At 48.8% G+C, this 18,817-nt stretch overlaps 1 protein-coding gene across 5 annotated transcripts in view; it reads right to left on the reverse strand.

The window, feature by feature from the left end:
- TNR (tenascin R) overlaps window positions 1–18,817 on the reverse strand; it is a 291,672-nt gene that overhangs the window by 21,476 nt on the left and 251,379 nt on the right. For all 5 annotated transcript variants that reach the window (XM_073356467.2, XM_073356466.2, XM_073356465.2 and 2 more), the window contains 3 exons: window positions 16,654–16,839; window positions 2,507–2,596; window positions 757–1,020 (listed from right to left, as the gene is read on the reverse strand). In XM_073356467.2, the coding sequence (XP_073212568.2) occupies window positions 757–1,020; window positions 2,507–2,596; window positions 16,654–16,839 (540 nt within the window). The remainder of the gene's footprint in view (window positions 1–756; window positions 1,021–2,506; window positions 2,597–16,653; window positions 16,840–18,817) is intronic.

The raw sequence follows: 18,817 nt of genomic DNA on the forward strand, positions 1-18,817 counted from the left end.
GTTCACCCCCCCAACAGCTTGAGTCATGCACCCCCTAAGCACGCAATTCCCCCTTACTCTCAGTGGCCCCTCCCTGCAGCTCCCAGCTGTTTGCTGCTGCCTCTCCCCACAGCTGCAGCTTGAAGCTCACCAGCTCCAGGAGCTGCTGCACAGGGAGGGGGCCTAGCTAGCAACCTGTGGCAGAAATCTGGGTTGGGGGACACATGACCGTGCGTGCCCCCCCCCAATGCATTGCCTCTGGCTCTACCTACAATAGTTGCTAGACACTGTCAGTGGATTGGGCAGATATTCAAAATCTGATCGTATGTACTATCTTGGTTCCTTGAGCATGGGCTCTGCAAGCTCATAGGGCCTGGTCCCATTGACTGAGTCAAAAATGGAAGTGGTGGTATCTCAGCAAGGGCACCCACCACCCCACCATGGTGTTAGAATGAGACATCCCTCTCAGTAGACTGTGTGGATCTGTGATCCTCCGCCTTTTCTTACAGGCTTTCCCGAGCAATGACACAGTGAACAATGCTGCTATTTCAGTGATCGTCACCGGGTATCTGAGTTCACCACACTGAAATGTATGGGCAGCTTACACCTTTTGCATCAGTTATGCTCAGCTCCCATTTGCAACCATAACGGCTAGAGACTTTTTTTTTTTCCAAACAAAATGTTGAGATTCGGGAGCACAAGATGTCAGGTCAGGAGATATGCCAGCAAGTTGCACCAATCTGAGCCCTGGCAGAGCTTGTCCCAGCCCTTCCCTACCTGTGAATGCATCCACTGTGGACTCCAGGCTCTGCTGACGGCCTCTCTCGGCAATGACTGAGATGGTATATTCTGTACCGGGATCCAGGTCTGAGAGTGTCAGCTCAGACTTGTCCTTGGGTGCAGTCACCTCGGAGGCCATCCCGGAAGCTGGAGTGAAGGTGATGCGGTAATGGTCGATGGGGCCCTTTGCCTGGGTCCAGGCCAGGGAGATAGACGTTTCCGTGGAGGCTGTCACCATGAGGTTCCGAGGGCTGTCAAGCTCTGTGGGAGGAGACGATTATGAAGTAAATCAGTGGCTCTCAACCTTTCCAGACGACTGTACTCCTTTCAGGAGTTTGATTTGTCTCTCATACCCCCAAGTGTCACCCCACTTAAAAACGACTTGCTGACAAAATCAGACATGAAAATACAAAAGCGTCACAGCACCCTATTATTGAAAAATTGCTGACTTTCTCATTTTTACCATGTCATTTTAAAATAAACACATTGGAATATAAATATTGTACTTGCATTTCAGTGTATAGTATGTCGAGCAGTATAAACAAGTCATTGTCTGTATGACATTTTAGTTTGTACTGACTTCACTATGGCTTTTTATGTAGCTTTTTGTAAAACTAGACAAATATCTAGATGAGTTGATGTATGCCCTGGAATACCTCTGAGTACCCGCAGGGGTATGTGTACTCCTGGTTGAGAACCACTGAGGTAAATTATAATGCAAGCCACAGGGCTCAGCACACTGGAGTTGTGCTGGTTGAATTGCGTACACTGCAGCCCAGGACACCTAGCAGGGCTGAACGGTGCCTGGCTTCCAGGCGTGCCCAGAGATGACTTTATGATAACAACGGAGTCTCTGGTGTGTGAAACAGCTGAGGGGGCAGGAAGGGGAGCTGGCTAGTGCTTTTGGTACATGAAGTGACGCTCCCCTAGTTACAAGACCTAAACATACTTAGGAAGACTGTGGCTATGGCTACACTAGAGAGATGGCAGCGGCGAAGCTGCCAGCTCTCTAATGTAGCCACTCTAAGCCGACAGGAGAGAGCTCTCCCATCAGCTTAACTACTCCAGCCCCCGCGAGTGGCGGTAGCTGTGTTGGCAGGAGAAGTGTAGGCGCGGGAACTACGGGTATGGGGGGGTGCTGTAGCACCCCCAGGTTTTATGCGGGATCCCAGCCCCACCCCTGAGGATGTGCTCCTGGCCCTGCACGTGGGGTCCTGGCTGCCAGCCCATGCCCAGGGCTCCACTACTGGCCCCATATGCAGGGTACCGGCTGCTGGGCCCGAGCCCTCCCCCAGCCTCAGCCCTTTTACCCCTGTCCGGGTCCCCTCCTCCCATAGCCTTGCTCCTGGTCTCAGCTCGGGGGTGGGGTCATCAACAGTGGTAAAGGGGCTGGCTTTCGGCACCCCCGCTAGTAAAAGTGTTCCAGCAACCACTGAGGCGCAGCTCTCCCACTGACATAGCATAGTCTACTTCGGCACCTACGTCGCTCAGGGGGCTGGTTTATTCACACCCCGAGAGACATAAGTTATGGCGACATAAGCTGTAGTGTAGACACAGCCTGTGGCAGGATCCTATAGCAGAGGCTGCACCAGGCAGCACTGGCTCTCCCTGGCTCTGCAAAGGCTACGGCTGGGCGTGGTTTAAAGGAAGCAGTGCTGTGCTTTAAGAATGATGCCAGCGAGTACCATGCTGTGTGTTTTATTTTGCCTGTTTATAGGTCTGTGATCTGATGGCACATGGAACTCACCAGTCCTCGCGTTCATGGTGGCTGGGACGCTCTGCTTGCTGTCCATGACGGCCGATATCCCAATTCCATATTCGGTTCCTGGCACCAGATCTGCCAGCAGATAAAAAAAAAAAAGACAGGTTATGCTTCTGTGTGTGTGTGCATGAGTGTGTGTGTGTATTGCCAACCACAAGATTGTATTTCCTTTGTTTTGCCTCACCCCCGCCATTCTCTCTTCACTATCAACCTTGTCACGGCAACTCCACGTTCTCCTGTTGGCATCTAAGTGCTTATAAAGGGCACAGTATTTATGGTATCTAGGAGCTAAGGTTGCTGCTGAAAATTTTCCAATAAAACTATTTGGCAGTGCCGAATTATTTTCTGGGGTATCAAGTGCCTCCTTCCGAGATGTCTGTAAAGTGAAGCAACTTAGGGAAATCTTAGGAGAAATTGAACAGGACCTCAGAAAACAGCTTCCTATGGTGAGAGTTCATCTGAACAGGTGTCCGAGGAAGCCATGGGCCGTGCATAACGATTTCTGATGGCCCTCCAAAGGCCGGGAAGTGGAATCATGCTAGGTATTCTTGATCGCCATCTACTGGCGCCTTATCTATTAGCTATTTATATATGTACCTATAGAGATCACTCCTGTAGCACCTGTCACCACAAAATTTTATTTTGCTTTGCTACTGTATGTCTACACTACGGAATTAGGTCGAATTTATAGAAGTCGGTTTTTTAGAAATCGGTTTTATATATTCAAGTGTGTGTGTCCCCACAGAAAATGCTCTAAGTGCATTAACTCGGCGGAGTGCTTCCACAGTACCGAGGCAAGCGTCGACTTCCGGAGTGTTGCACTGAGGGTGGCTATCCCACAGTTCCTGCAGTCTCCGCTGCCCATTGGAATTCTGGGTTGAGATCCCAATGCCTGATGGGGCTAAAACATTGTCATGGGTGGTTCTGGGTACATATCGTCAGGCCCCCGTTCCCTCCCTCCCTCCGTGAAAGCAAGGGCAGACAATCGTTTCGCGCCTTTTTTCCTGAGTTACTTGTGCAGATGCCATACCACGGCAAGCATGGAGCCCGCTCAGGTAACCGTCACTGTATGTCTCCTGGGTGCTGGCAGACGCGGTACTGCATTGCTACACAATAGCAGCAACCCATTGCCTTCTGGCAGCAGACGGTGCAATATGACTGGTAGCCGTCATCGTCGTGTCCAAGGTGCCCCTGGCCACGTCAGCCAGGAGCGCCTGGGCAGACGTGGGCGCAGGGACTAAATCTGGAGTGACTTGACCAGGTCATTCTCTTTAGTCCTGCAGTCAGTCCTACTGAACCGTCTTATGGTGAGCAGGCAGGCGATACGGATTGCTAGCAGTCCTACTGCATCATCTTCTGCTGGGCAGCCACGAGATGTGGATGGCATGCAGTCCTTCTGCACCGTCTGCTGCCAGCCAAAGATGTAAAAGATAGATGGAGTGGATCAAAACAAGAAATAGACCAGATTTGTTTTGTACTCATTTGCTTCCCCCCTCTCCACCATCTAGGGGACTCATTCCTCTAGGTCACACTGCAGTCACTCACAGAGAAGGTGCAGCGAGGTAAATCTAGCCATGTATCAATCAGAGGCCAGACTAACCTCCTTGTTCCAATAAGAACAATAACTTAGGTGCACCATTTCTTATTGGAACCCTCCATGAAGTCCTGCCTGAAATACTCCTTGATGTAAAGCCACCCCCTTTGTTGATTTTTAGCTCCCTGAAGCCAACCCTGTAAGCCATGTTGTCAGTCGCCCCTCCCTCCATCAGAGCAACAGCAGACAATCGTTCTGCGCCTTTTTTCTGTGCGGACGACATACCAAGGCAAGCATGGAGGCCGCTCAGCTCACTTTGGCAATTAGGAGCACATTAAACACCACACGCATTATCCAGCAGTATATGCAGCACCAGAACCTGGCAGAGCGATACCGGGCGAGGAGGCGACGTCAGCGCGGTCACGTGAGTGATCAGGACATGGACACAGATTTTTCTGAAAGCATGGGCCCTGCCAATGCATGCATCATGGTGCTAATGGGGCAGGTTCATGCTGTGGAACGCCGATTCTGGGCTCGGGAAACAAGCACAGGCTGGTGGGACCGCATAGTGTTGCAGGTCTGGGACGATTCCCAGTGGCTGCGAAACTTTCGCATGCGTAAGGGCACTTTCATGGAACTTTGTGACTTGCTTTCCCCTGCTCTGAAGCGCATGAATACCAAGATGAGAGCAGCCCTCACAGTTGAGAAGCGAGTGGCGATAGCCCTGTGGAAGCTTGCAACACCAGACAGCTACCGGTCAGTTGGGAATCAATTTGGAGTGGGCAAATCTACTGTTGGGGCTGCTGTGATGCAAGTAGCCCACGCAATCAAAGATCTGCTGATATCAAGGGTAGTGACCCTGGGAAATGTGCAGGTCATAGTGGATGGCTTTGCTGCAATGGGATTCCCTAACTGTAGTGGGGCCATAGACAGAACCCATATCCCTATCTTGGCACCGGAGCACCAAGCCAGCGAGTACATAAACCGCAAGGGGTACTTTTCGATAGTGCTGCAAGCTCTGGTGGATCACAAGGGACGTTTCACCAACATCAACGTGGGATGGCCGGGAAAGGTACATGACACTCGCATCTTCAGGAACAATGGTCTGTTTCAAAAGCTGCAGGAAGGGACTTTATTCCCAGACCAGAAAATAACTGTTGGGGACGTTACCCAGCCTACCCCTTAATGCCATGGCTCATGAAGCCGTACACAGGCAGCCTGGACAGTAGTCAGTAGCTGTTCAACTACAGGCTGAGCAAGTGCAGAATGGTGGTGGAATGTACATTTGGATATTTAAAGGCGCGCTGGCGCAGTTTACTGACTCGCTTAGACCTCAGCGAAACCAATATTCCCACTGTTATTACTGCTTGCTGTGTGCTCCACAATATCTGTGAGAGTAAGGGGGAGACGTTTATGGTGGGGTGGGAGGTTGAGGCAAATCGCCTGGCTGCTGGTTACGCGCAGCCAGACACCAGGGCGGTTAGAAGAGCACAGGAGGGCGCGGTACGCATCAGAGAAGCTTTGAAAACCAGTTTCATGACTGGCCAGGCTACGGTGTGAAAGTTCTCTTTGTTTCTCCTTGATGAAATCCCCCGCCCCTTGGTTCACTCTACTTTCCTGCAAGCTAACCACCCTCCCCTCCTCCCTTTAATCATTGCTTGCAGAGGCAATAAAGTCATTGTTGCTTCACATTCATGCATTCTTTATTCATTCATCACACAAATAGGGGGATGACTACTAAGGTAGCCCAGGAGGGGTGGTGGAGGAGGGAAGGAAAATGCCACACAGCACTTTAAAAGTTTACAACTTTAAAATTTATTGAATGCCAGCCTTCTTTTTTTTGGGCAATCCTCTGTGGCGGAGTGGCTGGTTGGCCAGTGGCCCCCCCACCGCGTTCTTGGGCGTCTGGGTGTGGAGGCTATGGAACTTGGGGAGGAGGGTGGTTGGTTACACAGAGGCTGTAGTGGCAGTCTGCTCCAGCTGCCTTTGCTGCAGCTCAACCATACACTGGAGCATACTGGTTTGGTCCTCCAGCAGCCTTAGCATTGAATCCTGCCTCCTCTCATCACGCTGCCGCCACATTTGAGCTTCAGCCCTCTCTTCAGCCCGCCACTTACTCTCTTCAGCCCGCCACCTCTCCTCCCGGTCATTTTGTGCTTTCCTGCACTCTGACATTATTTGCCTCCACGCATTCGTCTGTGCTCTGTCAGTGTGGGAGGACAGCATGAGCTCGGAGAACATTTCATCGCGAGTGCGTTTTTTTTTCTTTCTAATCTTCACTAGCCTCTGGGAAGGAGAAGATCCTGTGATCATTGAAACATGCAGCTGGTGGAGAAAAAAAAAAGGGACAGCGGTATTTAAAAAGACACATTTTATAAAACAGTGGCTACAGTCTTTCAGGATAAACCTTGCTGTTAACATTACATACATAGCACATGTGCTTTCGTTACAAGGTCGCATTTTGCCTCCCCCACACCGTGTGGCTACCCCCTCAACCCTTCCCCCTCCCCGTGGCTAACAGCAGGGAACATTTCTGTTCAGCCGCAGGCAAACAGCTCAGCAGGAATGGGCTCCTCTGAATGTCTCCTGAAGAAAAGCACCCTATTTCAACCAGGAGACCATGAATTATATCTCGCTCTCCTGAGGATAACACAGAGAGATAAAGAACGGATGTTGTTTAAACGCCAGCAAACATACACTGCAATTCTTTGTTTTACAATGATTTCCGAGTACGTGTTACTGGCCTGGAGTGGTAAAGTGTCCTACCATGAAGGACGCAATAAGGCTGCCCTCCCCAGAAACCTTTTGCAAAGGCTTTGGGAGTACATCCAGGAGAGCCGCGAATGCCAGGGCAAATTAATCCTTTCACATGCTTGCTTTTAAACCATGTATAGTATTTTAAAAGGTACACTCACCGGAGGTCCCTTCTCCGCCTGCCGGGTCCAGGAGGCAGCCTTGGGTGGGTTCGGGGGATACTGGCTCCAGGTCCAGGGTGAGAAACAGTTCCTGGCTGCCGGGAAAACTGGTTTCTCCGCTTGCTTGCTGTGAGCTATCTACAACCTCATCATCATCTTCTTCGTCCCCAAAACCTGCTTCCGTGTTGCCTCCATCTCCATTGAAGGAGTCAAACAACACGGCTGGGGTAGTGGTGGCTGAACCCCCTAAAATGGCATGCAGCTCATCATAGAAGCGGCATGTTTGGGGCTCTGACCCGGAGCGGCCGTTCGCCCCTCTGGTTTTCTGGTAGGCTTGCCTCAGCTCCTTAAGTTTCATGCGGCACTGCTTCGGATCCCTGTTATGGCCTCTGTCCTTCATGCCCTGGGAGATTTTGACAAAGGTTTTGGCATTTCGAAAACTGGAACGGAGTTCTGATAGCACGGATTCCTCTCCCCATACAGCGATCAGATCCCGTACCTCCCGTTCGGTCCATGCTGGAGCTCTTTTGCGATTTTGGGACTCCATCATGGTCACCTCTGCTGATGAGCTCTGCATGGTCACCTGCAGCTTGCCACGCTGGCCAAACAGGAACTGAGATTCAAAAGTTCACATTTCTTTTCCTGTCTACCTGGCCAGTGCATCTGAGTTGAGAGTGCTGTCCAGAGCGGTCACAATGGAGCACTCTGGGATAGCTCCCGGAGGCCAATACCGTCTAGTTGTGTCCACAGTACCCCAAATTCGAGCCGGCAAGGCCGATTTAAGCGCTAATCCACTTGTTAGGGGTGGAGTACGGAAATCGATTTTAAGAGCCCTTTAAGTCGAAATAAAGGGCTTCATTGTGTGGACGGGTACAGGGTTTACATCGATTTAACGCTGCTAAATTCGACCTAAAGTCCTAGTATAGACCAGGGCTTAGAGATGTCCCAATTTCTCCAAGACTGCTAGGTTGCTCTATGACAAGGATACACCTCTAGCTTAGAACATAGCATGCTGTTCAGTGCAAAATCTGGAGTTGTGTCTATCTGTAAAATTGGGGGAGTAACACTTGTATACCTTACAAGAGTGTTGTCAGCATGATTTTAGGGCTTGCAGCTAGCTGGGGAGTAAATCTACCCAGCCCTAGCCTGCCACACACTAAGGGTCCGATGCACACTAACAGTTTCTTAATGCACTCTGATCTAGTCCTGTTTCAAAGCAGGGTACATCAAAACACACTAAGGTACTGTTAGTGCGTGGCAGCAGGGGCCACATGGCCAGTGAGTACAGGGTAGATTCATGCCCCAGCTTGCCATGGACTAAATGTTTGTGTAGACCAGCACTGAGTTAATATTTTAGACCCTGCTTTGAAAATGGAGAGCACTACAGAAGCACTAAGTAATATTCTTAGAGGTCAACAAATGCTCATGTAAGTTGTGTCTTGTTTTGAGCTGGAGTGGTTGGCTCTTTTGGGACCACTGCATATATTGTTGGCTGGGGAAATTGGATTATTCTAACAAAGACAAGGCAATGTTTTAAAAGTAACTATTGAGACCTGCTGTAGTTGCCTGTAAAAAGACAGAAATTCAGAGTGAGAGACTCAGCCAGAGAGAGGTGGAAATGATAAGCTAGCTTTATTTGTTACCAAAATTATTTGACATCTAACATTGTCAACTGTGTTTCTTATTTTTGAGGTGTAGATGAAATGGTCGATAATTAATGAAGAAACAATCTTTTGCTCTGAGAGCTGAAACAAGCAGGTCCTAGACTGCGGTCGGCACAATCTGTGATTTCTGACTCAGGAGATTGAAATCTAGCTAATTTCCTGGGCACTGATTGCAGATCACTATTTTATCTCGGTGGAATATCTCATGGGTTTGTCTGTCACTTCCTTTTGGTTTCTGATGGGTTTACTTCTCTCCTGCCTGGCCATTATTGATCTTTCCCATCAAGTTAGATAAAAGCTGTAAAAAAAACAGCAGCCAAGCAAAACTCATTTCCACAGAAGCAGCATTGCCAAAATGTGACCCAGCAGCATGTGGGAGCCCCTAGGGGACAATCTCTGATCCCTGCCTGTCCTTCTGTGGACTAAGAGGCAGAGAACATAGGTTGTCTTCACTGCCACTGAACTGCTAGGTGGCCTTCAAGTCACATCATCTCTTTGGGCCTCTGTTTTCCCTGCCACCCTTTTACCTGTCTTGTCTAGTTAGGTTGTACGCTCTGTCTCTCTCACAATGTATTTGTGCAACACCTAAAACAATGGAGCCCTGATCTCAGCTGGGGATTGTAAATGCTACTCTAATCCAAGTAATAACGATCATTTAGGCACCAAAGTAAGCGTCATAATTGGGGCTGTCTGGTGCTGAGCCCTGTTGAAAATCTGGCTCCAATTGTGGGTTCTGAGCCCTTGGAAATACGTCTCAATACTGCTTGGAAAATCTGGCCCATAGTGCTTGAAGGGATCTGTTCCATTGCTACTTCTCCATCTGGTCCCACCTTGATCAAGAAAGAGAACATGGTCTGGTCACCGTTAATGCCTAGGGCAGCAGGGAGGTCAGGGCAGGTGGTGTGGCCTTCTCTCAGGTTCTCAGTAGGTGCTCAGAGTCCTGTGGTGACACATGTAATTGGATTACAAAGTACTTAATTCTTTTCTCTGGCCAGTAGCACAAGGGCAGTGAAGCTGAGCTGCTAATCCTTCCCCAGCTCCAATTAGGCACTGTGTAATTAGTGAGGGGTGAACAGGGCATGTGGCCATTCCAGAGATCCCATTCTGTGCACATTCCCTCTCGGCAAAATTATAAACAGGGGAACCCAACCCTTACCTACCCTTTTAACAGCTGCCAAAACGTTCCTTCACTCCCCACCCCAACCCCACATCCGCCACAGTGATAAGAGCACCAATCCCTGTGTGAGCTATACATAATGGCAGTCTCCTGATTTCCCCCCAGCCTTTGGCGTGCTGAGCCCATGACTCCTACCCACCCTCTTTGCCCCTATCTGTGTGTACAGAAAAAGGAGACACCCCCCCCCCACCCGGGCTATATAAATGCCAGGGCCAGTGCTGCAAAAGGATCAGAGGTTTGGATAAGTACCACGCCTGAATTCAGATACTGCCCGCACCATACTCTCCAAACCACTTGGGTCTGCAAAACTGGCCTGGCAATCTGTCCATCTTGTGAGATTTCCAGTACTTCCTGCTACTTCATGCTGGAAATTCTAGGAGATGGCCTTTTCCTGTCCAGGTATGATCCAGGAAGTGCGGATGCACATGAAAGTTTTTTTTTAAAAAGTGAAATAATAAACGGAAACTTCTGCCACTCCCAGGGTTCTGAATTTCAAGGGTTGCCATGAGTTCTGAAGAGGCATCGGAGAGCCAGCACCCGATAAACCATGCTGAAACTTTAAGGGTTGCAGGGTCCCCGCCACCAGGCTGTATCTGTGCAAGAAGACAAGCAGTGGAGGCAGCCAGTTTCACACCAAGAGAGACAGACAAAACAAACACTAAAAATACATCCCCCATTAGGGCGGAACATCCTCGCCAGTGGAATTAAAGGAAACACATTTCACTCTTCTGTGTAGCATGGAGATGCAGCACAGACCAGCTACTGAATCTGTGCAGCACCTGAGTGATGCTTTCCCAAGCAGTTAAACAGAGATGAGTAATATCTTCTCGCCCGGCTCCTGACTTGTGTACTCAGGGTAGGGAATCCTCCAAGGCCCGTGTGTCGTTGTGTATGAGAATAGGTGATGGACAGCAGTTCCACACCAATCTCCGCACTAGAGCTGGCCAAAAAACAGGGAGGAAGTTGGCCAAAGATTAAGAATAACCATCAAGGTTATTTTTGTTTTGCCAGTTTTTAAAAGAAACGGTGTTTTCAGTTACTGGACCTTTTTTTACAAAAATGTTCAGGTTTGGAATTTTTCGTTTGCTCTTCCACCTCCCCTGTTTCCATTTTTGCCACTGCAAAGGGGAAGGAAGAGAGACTGAGGCTAAAGGATCAGCGGAGAAGGACCAAATAAAAAACAACAATGGGTGTTTTTCGATTTCATGGGGGAAAAGACCCTGAAAAATTAAAATTAAAAAATTCCCCACAACCATTTCTGATTTTGAAAAAAGACTAGTGTCCAACTAAAATGTTTAATTCCAGTACCTACTCTGCTCATTTGCCAGGGTCACAAAAGTGATCTTCAGTCCTTTCTACTCCACATCTCTGTCTGGGCCAGATCTTTGGGTAATGTAAAGAGAGTTCAGTGGAGTTACACCAGTTTACACCAGCTGAGGATCTTTCCCAAAGCATCTATTAATTTTCATTGCTTCCAGCACTGGCAGCTAAGAAAGCTATAGGAGAGGGAGCCGGAGTATGTTCTGGATCATTTATCATCTACAGAATGGTTAACTAAGTTCCGTGTGCAGAACCTCGATTACTATGAGGCAGTGCTAGAAAGGAAGGACACAGCTTGACTTTCAGATCCCAGGCTTGGGTACAGGGATAGCACCTAAGAAGCCCTACTTTCACCTTCAAATGGAGCAAAGCTGGCAGGCACCCTCATGAGACAATTACATGGGGCCCACTGTGGGAAAGACCTGGTTTTCCGCGGGTGTTGTAGAAGATGGGCATGAGCTAGTTCACTAAACCGGCCACTTGGTGGCAATGCTATTCCACACACCAGGCTCTCCCCTAGCCCAACAAAAACAGCTGGACTGTGAAATCATTGGGCACCTTAGCACATATGGCACTGGTATATAAGTATCCAGATGTGGGGATGGGCAGTAGCTAAGACTTAGGCCAAAAGCAAAGGTCATTAGATTAGGAGATATCCTGGGTCACTGGGCTGGTTTTAAGTGTGGGCTGACCCAGAGGCTGCATTTCAGGGGGCATCGTGATGCTGGCTGGAATTCAGCTGCAGGAAGGAGCCATCTGGCCTGAAGACCCCATGTGCTGTGAACCCCTCTCAGAATCATGTGCTACAAGAAGAGGCCAAATGGTCAGCAGACAGGTCCCCTACTCTACCCAGGGGGAAGGAAATGAAAACCAGCAGGCTGCAGGAAAAGAGAGACAGGAGGGGAACTTGGGAAGGGAAAGAGATGGAGGGCTGGGGGGAGAGCCTGAAATATTCTTTAGCCAGGTGTCAGGCCACCTAGGGCTGATTGCATTTGGGAATTTGGTTCCCTCTGTGTGAATATACCATTCTTTCTTCACTGCAGCACCCAGCAATGTACTGGATAAACTCAGAAACACAGCTCTTTCCAGAGAGTAATGAAGATAACTCTGTTTTTCAGGTAACCAGTGGCAACATTACAGCCCCATCCAAATAGCTGCATCATGGCTTCCCCTCCAGAGGCCATCCTACTGCCCACTGCTCATGGTGGGCTGAATCCTGGCTAGAGCTGCAGCTGTGGTGGGTGTTGGTATCCTAGGGGCTGGGCAGGCTGATGGGGTAGCCGAAGGCAAATGCTGTTACTAGCAGTTCAAGTTCTCTCCCTCTGCGTCCCCCACAAAACAAGGAAGAGTTGCACATTGACAGGGCCAGCAGTTCTCTCCCGCTCCGTCTGAGTGCCTGGAGGCATGAATGCAAGGCCACCTACATAGAGCTCTTCCCTGCAGCAGAACTTCTTCCCTTCACGCTCTCTGCCATCTGCTCCTCTCTGACTCCGTCCCTCGGGGGTGGGGGGATGAGAGAAGCAGGGTTAGCCGTGGCCGTTATTTGGCTGGGAGCTCTCGAGGGTAACCTGCGATGCTGAGGAAGTGGGGTTAGATATTCCGCAGAAGCCAGACATCCCCTGGAGGCAGCCGTGGTGCCGTGCTCAGTCATGTTCTGTACTGGTGCATGTGCTACCGTTTGGGTGACATGTAACCCCCCCGGCCTGCCCAGCTGTGATCATTACAGATGTTATGGCACTCATTGCAAAAGTAGGGACATTAGCTCTGGAGACCTGCTCAGCTTCCAGTTTGGCTAATTACCTTCTGCTGACCTAAATGCTTCCCACAGTTTAAGTGGATACTGCTAGTCATCTTCCCTTCCTTTCCCTCCCCCAGCCGGGGGGGAGGAGGGGCAGTGTGGCTGTGCTGTTAAAGAGCTGCCAGACTTCAGTGACTGGCAAAGTGATTCCTCTCTGTCGACTGCAGTGATTTCTGTTCTAACAGAGCAGTGTTTTACTGTGCTATAATTACACTGTATTTGTTTTCCTTATACAGTGCCCTGGGGCTTTTCATGAGAGTTGGAATATGATGATGATGGAAGATATATAAAAATGAGTCACTTACACGGAGTCAGCTTCCAACTCTCTGGAGTTGAGACATGTAAAGGAAGAGTAACTAAAGAGCAGGGGGAAAGAATCATTACAGAGAGTGCTAAAGGTCAGTGCTCCCTAGGGACACAAGGTGGGTGGGGCAATATCTTTGATTGGACCAGCTGCTGTTGGTGAGAGAGACAAGCTTTCGAGCTTGCACGGAGCTCTAAGTTTCCCAGACCCGAAGAAACGCTCTGTGTAAGCTCGGAGGCTTGTCTCTTTCAACAATAGAAGTTGGTCCAATCAAAGACATAACCTCATCCTCCTTCTCTCTTGACTATCCTGGGACCGACATGGCTACAATACCGGAGCTATCTAGGAACACATTCTTAACACAATCCAGAGTGAAATCTCTTAACACTGTATAGGAGGTTGGTAATGGTAGAGACACCGTAGCAATATGATGTTAATTCTGACCTCTGCATTGTGTATATGCCTTTCAAAGATCTGGATGTCTTCTTTGGAGAGGCGAGAGACCTGACCCAAGACCCCAGATCTGAACCCCTTTGGGTTTGAAGGGAGATTTGAGTACAGATCCAGTTGTTTCAGCTCTGGGCCATCTCAGCTAGAGACACTAGTTCGGGATTCATGGGAAAGAGTGGATTAACAGGTGACCTTGTAGAAGGAAACACGTTTCTGAGGGGAACAGAAAGACTAGTTGTTATGAAACTTCTGGTGCTGGTATTAACGGCAAGAAGAAAGGGTGCCAGCTAAACCTGGGGACATGTCCTACCCTACAGAATTCCAGGTGGAAGTTCTTTACATGGAGCAACTAAAGGGAGACTCTAAGGTACTCAGACCCTTTACTCTCTATATAACCCTTTCAGTCGAATCTATCAGTCACCAACATTGTCCTCAGTATGGCTCTGATCCAAAGCTCCCATTGATTCCAACGGGCTATGAATCAGGCCCCAACTCCATGTAGAATTTGGGGCCTAAATGACTTTGATAGCATCCCATTAGTATAAGGAGTAGACTCACCATGGCAACAACATGGAAAACACCTGTAAAGAATTTACAAAGGAATCAGACAAATGAAATAGCCCTGGGGTGAGATCCTGGTTCCACCCAAGTCAATGGGAATTTTGCAATCTCTTCAGCTGCTGAGGAAATGGACTTTTGGTGCTTGCCTCTCTTCACTGTCCATAATTCCCTATCTCGGAATCACAGACAGAAAATAGATTCTTCATCCAGACTCATCCTCTACAGCCAGCTTGTGTCTTATGATTTTTACCATTTTAAATATTTGCATTGTGGGAACACCTAGACGCTCCGGCTGAGATCAGAGGCTCCGGCTGAGATCAGAGGCTGCACAGACACATTGACAAGCCATTTTCTGCCTCAAAGCGCTAACAATCCAAACCGACAAGACAGACTGAAGGGTGTGGGAAGGAAGTGTTGTTATTCCCTACAATAGACTGAGCTAAGATTTTGTCTAGTCTAGTTTTCAGTGTCTCGGGCTCTCCGGAGAGGACATTTGACACCACTAGCCTGTTCTCTTTAAGCCTGTCACAGTTCTTCAGCATGTCTCATCTCCACAAATGCATGCCCAGGAAACCCCTTTATTGTGTTTGCTTTAATTGGCTTTACTTGGCAACTGCTGTCAGTGAAATATTTCAGTAACAGATTCTGCTCTTAATTACATAAAGGTAAATCCAGAGTGACTCCACGGGGTGGATGATATTCATGTCAAGGGAGTAACACCAGATTTACACCAGTGTAATTGACAGCAGAATTTGGCCCATTTGCAGGACTTACCTTTCACTGCTTGTCTGCAAAAGTAGTAATCGTCTCTGAAGAAAGCTGGCAGGTAAGTTAAGCCAGACCCTGGTTTCATGAGTCTGTGGTGTCTCCCTCTAATCAAATTCTGCTTCTCAAGGCAGTTCACCTCATGAAATGCAGCAAAAATGACATCTAATATTGTAGTTTTCACACACTCCATTGTCACACTTACGGCTCTAATTGCTTTCCGGCCCTGCAGTCTTTTTTGTGATTAATTCTGTTGGGTTTGCAACTTTCCAACCGAGCAGAGTATGACCTGGGCTTTCCCAAAAAATCATTCAGTTTGCCAGAACCAGATGCCACAGACACATGGGGGTTCCAGCTAGACAAGTGCCAGACCACTGGGGTATCTGCTAGAGCACGGGTGGGCAAACTACGGTCCATGGTCCAGATCCGGCCCCTCAGGGCTTTGGAACTGGCCCATGGGATTGCCACCCTCGTAATGCTGCGGGCCCTGCGCTGCTCCCAGAAGTGGCCGGCACCACGTCCCTGCAGCCCCTGTGGGGGCAGAGGGCTCCGTGTGCTGTCCTTGCCTTGGAGTTCCCCATTTCCGGCCAATGGGAGCTTCAGGGGAGGTACCCACAGGCAAGGGCAATGCACGGAGCCCTTTGCCCCCTCTCCCTCAGGGGCCTCAGGGATGTGGTGCTGGCCACTTCTGGTAGCAGCAGGGGGCCAGGGCATGCAGGTAGGGAGCCTGCCCTGGCCCCAGTGCACACTGCTGCCACCATGGAACCGGTAAGTGGCGCCAAACCAGAGCCCAAACCCCTCCTGCACCCCGCACCCCAAATCCCTGCCCTGAGCCCCCTGCCTGCACCCCAACCCCCTGCTGCACTCCACACCCCTCCTGCGCCCAAGCTCCCTGCTGTACCCCGTATCTCTCCTGTGCCCCAACCCCCTTCCCTGAGCCCCCTGCTGCACCACACACCCTTCTCTGTACCCCAATCCCCTGCCCTGAGCCCCCTGCTGCACCATGCATCCTTCCCTGTACCCCAACCCCCTTTCCTGAGCTCCCTCATACACCCCACACTCCTCCTCTGCCCCAACCCTTTGCCCTGAGCCCCTTCCTGCACACCGCACCTCCTCCCATACCCCGCACTCCCTCCCGCACCCCAACTCCCTGCCCCAGCCCTACATTCATGGCTCTGCATGCAATTTCCTCACCCAGATGTGGCCCTTGGGCCAAAAAGTTTGCCCACCCCTGCGCTAGATAGATGTCAGAGATGCAGGAGGGTACCATGGATAGTGCATGGTTTTGTGTGCAGAGCAAGACTTGGCAGAGGTGTGGCTTCACTGCTATTTTTAGTCACGCTTGCTAGATCAAAGCTAGTTCGGGTATGTCTACAGGTGCTGCAGCTCACTTCCTGACTGCTATGTAGACATACCCTAAGTCTCACCAGTGTCAGTCAGGAAACTCCGCTGAAGTCAGTGATGGGCGAATCAGGCCCAAGTTGTCCCAAGAGCATCTCAGTACACAGGGAGTGGGATGGAAGAGGCTGTATGTTGCATGGGCTTGGTCTCCCTCCCTGATCTCCTGAATGGGGCCCAGTGCATGGAGAAGAAGAGGTTGCCCAACATCCATGTAGATCCTGGCATGTCCACGGAGGGATTTACCTGTGAGGGTGGCCCGGGTTGTCAGGCCAGCATTCCGTGGCACCAGCACCTCGTGGTACTGCTCGCCTGCTAGTGTGCTGTACACCACCCTATAGTTCTGCACCTCCGCCTCACTGTTGTCCCACTCCAGTGCCAGGCTGGCCAACGTTCGCAAGCCCACCCGGAGGTTCTTGGGTGCATCGATCTCTATACAAGATAAGAAAACAAATGCAGTTCAATCTGCGAGAATTGCCCCCATCTGCAGCTGAGGAAATGCTTTCATGTGTTGGCAAGGAATCCAAGCTGTGTTATTGTGAGACCATGGTATTCTACCACCCCAGACGCTAACCGCGATCTAACCTGCATGGAGTCGCACTTGCTGAGCTGTCTCTGTGGTAGCTCAGCCCCTTAGATTAATTAATAGATTTTAAGGTCAGAAGGCTCTAATGTGATCATCTAGTCTGGCCTCCTGCACAGCACAGGCCAGTGAATGGAGATGGACAGTAGAGCATTTGTTTTGTAAAAAGACACCCAATTTTGATTGAAAGATTTCAGGTGAGGGCGAATGCACCAAGTCTCTCAGTAAATTGTTCCAGTGATGAATTACCCTTGCTGTTTTTTTTTAAAAAAGCATGATGAAATTGAATCCACCCAATACCGCAACGAGGTAAGGAATTATTATTATTATTATTATTATTATTCCCATTTTACAGGTGGGGAAACCGAGGCACAGTAAGTCAAGAAGTCTATGGCAAAGGCAAGATTTGAACCCAGGACTCCTCCTGAGTGCCTTAGCCGCAAGATCTCATGCCTTATTACAGACTCATACGCAGGTAAATCCCGCCTTGATAGCATGCCTTGTTGTTTAGCACTGCTACATATTACTGTACATATTGTACCAAATTCTGACCTCATTTATATTCATGCAACCCTACTCTGATCAACAGGATTACACAGGTATAGCTTAGGGCAGGATTTGGCCATTTTATATCCAGGGTATAACTCCTTTTTGGTTCACAGATAAAATTATACTCAGTAACCCCATCTAACTATATATTTTTGTTCATTTGTTTTTGGAGGGATTTTTTGATCATAACAACTCATAGAGATAATACAAGGAAAGGCAAATTCAGCAAATTGATAGCACTGTACATCTCATTCTAAGTATATACAGTAGAGACACTACAGTTACTGTCATAGAAGCACTGGTATCCGCTGATAATATATTTGACAGGTAATTTATAAACCATAAAATAGCACTGAAATATGCTCTCTAGCTTCTCCTTTATGGCACGGTAAATTAAACCTGTTAGCTATCCACAGGCTTAGCATTAATTAAAGTTTTACTGACCGGTTAGAGCATTCATATAAAGTATCAAAATAGGATAACCACATTTTTAACTGTGTCACTTTCAGTTGCTTGATGGCAGATTGTCTCAGGTGGCACCCCCCATCTCCTCTCTCTCAATTTGAATAACTATAGATGGGGCAATTTTTTAAAAAAAAATGGGTACCTAAAGTTAGGCTCCTAACTCCTCCTTTAGGCATCCAAAGAAGTGCCCTGATTTTCTAAAGTACTGAGCTTCTAGTAGCTTAGTGCTTTTGAAAAATCAGGCAACTTATTTAGGTTCTTAAATATGGATTTAGGAGTCTAATTTCCATTTTTGCAAATCTTCGTTATGGGCTCAGACTAATCTGAAGATCTGAATGTTCTTTGAACTTGCAGGGGCTGGCTCCTATCCCTATAATAATCGAAACCCATGCCTTTGTGATGTGCTTACATACTACAGGGATGGGGTTGTACTAAAACATAGGTCTGAACTTTGGGAAAATGCAGCTCTGGATCCAGGTGCACAACGTACAGTCATAGAAATTAATTCCTGTACCTTGTTGCATCTTGCAGCAAATCCGTATGCCTGGGTTACAAAGCATTATCTTAATGCAACACTTACTGGGCAAAAATCAGCATAGCTCCACTGACTTCAATGGAACTACACTGATTTATACCAGCTGAGATTCTAAACCATTGTATTACACTGCAGATTTAGGATTTTTTTCTCCTGCCAAATACATATTGCAAATAGGACAGGCAAACAGATTCTGTAGATAGAAAGAGAGACAAGTATATACTGTAAAATTCCGATAGATGGATATATACTGTAGAGGGAAACATACAGAGATACCA

Source organism: Lepidochelys kempii, chromosome 8 (genome assembly GCF_965140285.1).
Source record: "Lepidochelys kempii isolate rLepKem1 chromosome 8, rLepKem1.hap1, whole genome shotgun sequence".
NCBI lineage: Eukaryota > Metazoa > Chordata > Testudines > Cheloniidae > Lepidochelys > Lepidochelys kempii.